The sequence below is a fragment of the Pteropus vampyrus genome, unplaced genomic scaffold, assembly GCF_000151845.1.
Source record: "Pteropus vampyrus isolate Shadow unplaced genomic scaffold, Pvam_2.0 Scaffold36, whole genome shotgun sequence".
NCBI classification, from domain to species: Eukaryota; Metazoa; Chordata; class Mammalia; order Chiroptera; family Pteropodidae; genus Pteropus; species Pteropus vampyrus.
The window spans coordinates 4,840,780-4,848,776 of NW_011888817.1; the positions used below are offsets into that span (position 1 = coordinate 4,840,780).

A 7,997-nucleotide genomic window follows, 5' to 3' on the forward strand; every position below is an offset into this window, starting at 1 on the left:
AACTCCAAGTGTTGAGCAACTGAGGCCTCCTGCCAACAGCCATGTGAGTGAGTCAGTTTGGACGTGGCTCCTCTAGTCCTAGTCAAGCCTTCAAATGACAGTAATCCCAGCTGACATCTTGACTGCAACCTCATGAGACTTTAAGCCAGAACCACCCAAATGAGCCCCTCTAGAATTCCTGAGCCACAGGAAGTGTGAGATAATGTGTGTTGCTCTAAGCTGCTAAATTTGGGGATAATTATTATGCAGCAATAGATTACTAATACAAACACCAAGCTCAAGTATATGATACTCTATGAAGCCTTTTTAGCCTTTTTGTTCTGCTGAAGTTGAACTAATCACCACGTGCCACTTCTGAGCCTCCCATAACCCCTGTCACAGCACTCACCACGTGGGACCTGTTGACGGGGCCTTTCTTGCTCTCTAGATTCAGTTCCATAAGGATGGGGCCGGCCACAGTATAGACTTCAATGAGTGCTGTGGAATGAATGAACACATATGAGAACTGCCATCCCAGTAGATTCTCACAGGCCTTCTAGCCAGGCTTCTTCCCTACACAAAAACTCCAAGGTGTGGTTGCTGGAAATCATTCATGAGTGCCATGATGAGTGGGTCCTGAAGATTTTCTCAATAATCCAGTAAAACCCTGGTACCCGTGGATGTATCTAAAGCACTAGACTGGAAGTCAGAAGATACAGATTTTAATTCAAGTTTGCCAACTACTTATTGACCTTATCTGAGCTCTGGTTTCCTCAGGGACCAAATGATATAAGGACTCTTCCAAGTCTAAAACTTAATGATTCTATATTTTCAGCTAGCAATTACTCCTGCTTCATAAAAGAAAATAGACTAATAGTTTTAGACCATAGCAATGGTTCTCAAACTTGGCTGCATACCAGAAATACCCCTGGAGCTTCTCTCTCTCTCTCTCTCTCACACACATACACTCACACACACACACACACCCACACACACTCACTCACATCTTTGGTCCCCACCCTATACCATCTGAATCAGCATCTCTAGACCTGTGGAGACATGGCCAGGACATGTGTACTTTCATATAGTTCCAAAGTGATTCTGATGCACATAGAGCTGAGAATCATTAACCTACAATATGTGGGTTAGAAATTAAAAAAATAATAGTTCTGCCAGTTGTTTGGCTTCATGGTTTATACAGTACTAATGGGTTTGTTCCCTGAACTGTTGATTTTATGTGAGGTGGGTGGGTGGATTGATGGATGGATGGATGGATGGATGGATAGATGGAGAGATGGATAGATGGATGGAGAGCCAGCCCATCTCTACTGGCAGAAAAGCAATTCAAGGTACACTGTCAGGACTTAGGACTTCAACAAAAATGCCTCTTTGTATGACCCAACTGCTTAGGGCATTTACTGGAGATCAAATTGTGGGTTATTTTAGCTAACATAGAATAAAGAACTGTTCTTTTTTGTGTGAGAGAAGAATGAACAGGCATTAAGAATGCTGACTTTGGAACCCAGCAATTTAGGTTAAATCCTAGCTCCAGCACTTCCAGGCTGGGTGACTGCAGCTGGGCTAGCCAATCTTTCTGAACCTCGCTTTTCTGATCTGTTGAATAGGAGATAACATGCACCATCTTACAGAAATGTCGTTAGGATTAAATGTATTTACGATGTATGTAAAACAGCACGGTATTTGGCACAGAATAAGTGCTCATTAAGTAGTAGCACATCATAGCAAAAACTAAATATGACACTTTTACTATTAATAAAAACATATATTTGTCCAGTGCTTTATAAATTACAAAGTGCTCTTATATCTTACGTTGAAACTTCTCCCGGCAATACTGAAGGGGCAAGGCAGACATTAGTGACCCCACTTTACAGAAAAAGAAACAAAGGCTCAGAAATGTTCACAGGCTCCAGATCGAATGGCAAAAAAGCATGTCTAGATTCAGACCTGGGTGTGAGTCCATGAAGATGAATAATTTTATATGCATACTTGGCAGGCATCTAGAGACCATCTGGTTTAGCAGGCTAAGGAGGACTGTATTTCTAAGCAGCTTCTTTTTTTAGATGAGAGCAAGATGGGAAAAAATAAGCTGGCAAACTGCTTCCCCTCGTTTTCAACACTAGTGTGATTTGTGCTCAGTTCTGCCCTCCTTCTAACTCTCAACTGCTACATGTCCATGTATCTTGGTTTGCTCCAGCTGCCCTTGGCTGCATTGTCACTGGCTCTGCCCTGGGGCCCACAGCTGGGATCTGAGAAAACCAAAAGAAAAAAAAGCAGGGGCAGCTGGAGACATCAGAGGGTTGGGCGAACACCAGCTGTTCCCAAGTCCGGCTGGGGAACAAGAAGCCTGCCGATGGGGGTGGGAGGAAAGAGGAGACAGAGATCCCTGCTCCCCATGTCAGTCAACAAGAGGATGCTTTTCCCGTCCAACAGATGGGTCCTGCTCCTGGAATAATGTAATAAAGTGTAACGCTAAATATGGCTCAGAATATATTTCTCTTGGGGAGCAGGAGACCAAGAGATCAAATGTTAGTTGAATTTAATCAAGAAGGCTTTTCATAGAAGTGGAACTAAAGGATCAGCAGTATTTGGATATACAGAAAGGAGGTTGAGAAGGCCCTACAAGCAAGAAAACATCATGCGAAAGAACATACATGTGTGCAGGACGGGTGGGTATATTAAGGGGACAGTGGAAAAATAAGAGTGCATAGGAAGAAGCAAAAGACAGGAGCGGTGGTGCAAGACAAGACAGAATGAGAGAGTAAGATACAATTCTACAGGAAAAAAATTCTACAGGTTCTTGACAGCTAGTGACAGAAGTGAGAAATGCCAGAACTGAAGGGGCTTAGGGATCAGCTAATTCAACAACCTCCACTCCACACTCCCAGTTTCAGATAGAGAAACTGAAGTCATGAGAGGAGAAGTATACACATGAGGTCACAGAGTGAGAGACTGTGAGTTGAGACAAGAACCCAGGGCTCCAGACAATCAGTTTGGTCCTCTTTTCATTAGACCACCTTGTCGGGCTGGTATTTTGATACAAAAGTGGTGTTTCAGGCAGATGTGGCAGCAGAATGCAGAGGAAAAGAGAGATTAGAGTCTAGGAGATTGTATAAATGATTTCATGGGTGAGCTGATGGAGGGACTGGACTCATGAAATGGAGAGGATAGGCTGGGAGTGAGAACCACCGAGAGTGAAGACAAGGTGTTGGTAGGAAAAGATATGGCAGTAAGGGAGAAAGCCATGCAGAGGTAATTCACAGGCCATTCTCAGGCCTGGGGAGTTTCTCCTGAGGTCATAGGGCACTTTAACCCCCTGACCCCCTGCCTCAAAAGCAGCAGACAAAAATGAACTCAACTAGCCTCTACTTCAAATTCCGATCTCCACGTCCGCTTCCCTTTGGCCAACCTCCACAGGTCTTCTCCTCTGATTCTCCTATTCGACATTTTAGGATGTTTGGTTTACATTTGGGGCACATATGTGTGTATTTGGATGATCAGGTGTGAAATTAAAACCCAGACCAGAACCAAAGAGTATAGATTCTTCCTGATGGTGAAGAGAGCCTGCAAGGTTAGAACTATGGTATGGATTTTGATTTTTTGATGTGAGGAGCAGGGAAATCAGAACAAAGAAAATGGAAAAACTGGAATAAGAACTTAGACCAAGATCATCTTGGGCCATTCAGGACAAGGGTAAATTATATTTAACTTTATAGTTATGTAAGGAGGACCAAAAAAAAAACAATACTAGTAATAGTAAATATTTATTAAACCCTTAGTATTGGCACTGTGCTAAGCTTTTTACATACATTATTTAATTTATTGCAACTTTAAGAGGAAAATACTATTAGAATTCCAGTTTACAAATGAGAAAATTGAAGGTCATAGAAGTTAATAAATTAGCATAAATCCACAGGGACAATAGCGTGAAGTCATCTGATTTCAAAGACCGTGTTCTGAATCCCTGAACTGCTTTCTTCATCTATCAAATCAACAGAGCACCTGACCCACAGTCCTCAGCGAAGCTCAGTTCTCTCCAACCCACTTCAGTAGTGCTTAGGATATCAGTGAATCTCAATACAAGTCATATAGAGATTGCTGGAGAATTTGACATTCTTGACTCAATCTATCATGAAATTACACTCCTCATACTCTGACAGTTTAGAGACGGAAAAGTACAAAATCAATTCCGTGAATTAGGCAGTATGGCCCAGTGATTAAGAGCTTGGATTTTGATGCCTAAATCCCAGCTTTGCCAAATTCTTGCTGTGAGAGCTTGATCAAATCACTTCTCTAAGGCTGTTTCCTCATACATAAAATGAAGCTAATACCACCGGACCTCATGGGGTTACTGTAAGCAGCAAATGAGACGACGCATGTAAAGCACTAAACAGTCTCTGACACACATTAAGAGTCTAATAAATGTTGGCTATTATGATGATTATCGTCATCTTTGTCATGCAGTTATGGCCAGGAACAAACACTTGGCTATTGCAGCTGGCTGTGATGGGACAGAAAGTGAGCTTCCTAATAAGGATTGGCTCCTGAGTAGTGGATGGCCTCTCCTGTTCCTGTCACTTTGCGGGCCCGGGAATAGGTGGTACCCCAGAAGAAAACGGGAGCACACAAATACCCCCACAAGGCCAAGGCATGAAGTTGGAGTCTATCGACTAACATTTCAAGAACGCAGTAGTCTTCCTGAGGAAGGGCAAGGGGGCAGCCGTGTCAGGACACACACTGAAAGGGGCTTGGAGACTGTGTTGGGGGCATAGCAAGAACCTAACCAGCCTCAGCTTGATGTGTCCAGCAGTGTGAGGGATGAGGAATCTCATTCCATCCAGTATTTACTCACTTCCCTTCCTAACTGCCACACCAGTTAGGAAGGGAAGTGAGTAAATACTGGACGGAATGAGAGTAGTTACAAATAGCTACCTGAACAGAAACTTCACAAATACTAGGAGGCCTCCATGAGTATGGTTCTATAATGGGATGGGGAACAAGAAGATGCAAAAGAAACCCAAGACATCTTCTTTGCTTTTGGAAAGGATTCATTAGAATGCAGCTTATCTACACATGCCAATTAATATGCAGTATTACCTTGCTTATCTAAAAGGCCATTTATCTAGTGTCTTTCAATTCCCTGGAAGCTAACCAAAAACCAGGACAAAGAACAAGAGGCTTTGATATCCCTTCTGAGCAGTCAAAGGAATGGTTACAAAATCTAAGCACTAAAGGCAGGATATTATAGGTGCAGGAGAGTCCCTAAAGCCCTCTCTCAGTGACTACCTAGTTTTACTTTAGACACTTGTAAGTTAAGTGGCTGATCGGAAGTTATAAATTTGAAGTGAACTGGGAGAGCTGCTAGGGGCTGGCACATTAAAGGCAATGAAGAGTAATGGCTGGCTGCCTGGCCACACAGGGGACAACACGGACTATGAAAAGCAATCGAAAGGACTAAGAGGACAGCTGCTGAGGGCAGCGAAGTATAGTTACAAATAGCTACTTACTTCTTCACGGGCCAGAGGGCGCCACTGTTCTGACATTGGACCTGGTCGCAGATATTTTTGCTCTCTTGGGATGGTGTGAAATGTTAGGTTTGGCCAGATGACTTGCTTTGGCCAATGAAATGTGGATGGAAATAATGAGCATCACTTCTGAGCAGAAGCTTTAAGAGCTAGTAGGTGTTTCACCACGCTCTCTTTCAGCTCTACCATGGCGACTGGCAACGCAATCCAGAGAGTGGCAGCTCTGCCAGCCTGGATCCCCAAGTGAAAATAAACATGACAGAACAGAGCTCCCAGCTGACTCACAGAGGACAGGTAGCACGGGCGAGAGATAAATGTTCGCTGTTTTCTGGGGTTGCTTGTTTCTACTATATAATCTAGTCTATCCTGAATGACTGAAACACCCTAAAGAGTTAAATAAGGTGAGTTCACATCAAGAAGTCTGTGTGATTGTTTTGGTAAATTACCAAACTTGTCAATATTGTTTTGTGACATAAAGGACAATTTCAGTAATATGGATAATTCACCTACTCCAATGTTATTGGATGAATGAGTCATTACCAGAATATGAACTGAATGGAGGAGAAATGGATCCAGGCTCCAAACAACTTCCTTTTCTAGGGGGGCTCCTAGTCTTTACAAAATATACCTGCATCGTGTAAGGGTCTAAGGTAGAAACAGGGTCTCAGGTGCTAATGCTGCCAGAACCTTGGCATCTGCAGAACCAGCCTCAGGCACAAAGGGTGGCACCTAGTGGTTCTGTGAGTGCCAAGGGGCTCTGGTCTCCAGCTAGGGATTGGAAGGCCCCATTGACTCACACTGGGCCAAACAAGTTTCAGGATGAAAACCATCTGGGTCGTTTACTCTGACCAAAAACAATTAATCTAGAAAACAATAGCTACAGCATAGCTAGAAAAATGTATGTTTGGAAAATAGGAAACAGACTTTTAAATAACCCATGGGTTACACAGAGTCTCACTTAAATCCTCCTAATTATTCATAATGCAGAACCCCATCTTAAAAATGCAGGAACCGAGACTGGAAAGAGAACATAATTTGCTCAAATCTACCTAGTTAAGAGTGATGAAACCAGGACTCGAACCAGGCTAAAGAACTCTAGAGCCCAAGGCTTTAATGATATTCTCCTTAGGCTATGTCTCACTGGAATTCATAGATCCTCCCCAGCTTCACAGCCTCCATGAATCCATGTTTCACCTCTTAGAAAGAACAGCTATTGAGAGGTGGGAGACCCAGTCCCAGCTTGCTCTGGTGGCACTGGCCTTGGACCTATTGTGCAGAGATGCATTTCCTTTTTGCTCTTGCCTCCTCTGGAGTCCCCTACTTGGACAGAGGTGAGATGTCCATAGCAGTGAAGAGAGGTGTTTTAGGTTGATGTTTCCAGACAGCTTTGAACTAGATTCCCCAGGAAAACTTCCTTCCCTTTTAAAGTTTTTTTTCCACATGGGCACAAGTGGTAAGCGAACAAAGACAGAAGGAAGAGTTACTTCCAGATGGCTCCCCATCTTGCTCTAGGCAGATTAGAGAATATTCCAACATATCATTAGGCAAACATGACTATTAATACCATTTATATTATATATGGAACAGAATGAAAATTCAATCTGTATCTTGACTTAAATTTGTGTCTGGGCCTCAGAGCCAGAAAACAGACAATTTACAGCACCCTGGTTCTGAGCAAGTTGGGGGCTCAGAGTATCTGAGATGAGAGGCAAGAAAAGTGTTCCTAGACCTCTCCAGGGGTGGCCCCTTGCACTCTAGCTGACCAGACTACGTCCCCTCTTGTGGCAAGGGCCTGTTCAAATGGCTACGTGACACTTTTATTCGACCTTCTCCATCTCAACTTACTTGTGTTGTTTCCTGTCAAAATACATTTTTAGCAAACTCAAAGATATCCGGAGCTTCTGAGGCCCCCTCTGTACCTAAGCTTCTCTTCATACGCCACGAGGACAATACTGTCTGCCCTACTCCATGGGATAAGGATAACTCATCCTAAGTGCCCAGTACTATGTTCCACGCATTGAGGTTTAAAATAAACAGAAAATCTGATGGTGGTCCTTATCCTAGTAAGTGACCTAAAGTGCTGAGAACTCAGCAAGTGACTCTGGGGAGGAAGCTGAGAGGTAGGATGAGAGAATGCCAGGTTGGGCTAAAGGTCTGAAGGTAGGAATTTTCACTCCAGCCTTTGGTTTCATTTCTCCCACCAAAGAAGCCACACTGGCCCAAGGTGAGGGCAGCTTGCTGGGTTAACAGTGCTCAGCTTGGGGCTTCGGTGCCCCCTAGTTCCACTCCACCGCTGTTCTCCACACCATCAGGGCTCAGGTCCCAGAAAGTCAGTGTGCCGATCAGTAAGTGATCCAAGTAAGATCAACAAGTCCAAGATCAAAGTACCCAGTTACCAGCAGTGTGGCAGTGTGATTACAAAGTACCCAGTTACCAGCAGTGTGGCAGTGTGATTACAAAGTACCCAGTTACCAG

At 43.7% G+C, this 7,997-nt stretch overlaps 1 protein-coding gene across 1 annotated transcript in view; it reads right to left on the bottom strand.

Moving 5' to 3' along the window:
* Positions 1 to 3,742: 3,742 nt before the first annotated feature.
* PAFAH2 (platelet activating factor acetylhydrolase 2) overlaps positions 3,743 to 7,997 on the bottom strand; it is a 26,185-nt gene continuing 21,930 nt past the window's right edge. The window contains 1 exon segment of the mRNA XM_023529181.1: positions 3,743 to 5,704. Coding sequence (XP_023384949.1) covers positions 5,646 to 5,704 — 59 coding nt within the window. The 3' untranslated portion in view covers positions 3,743 to 5,645.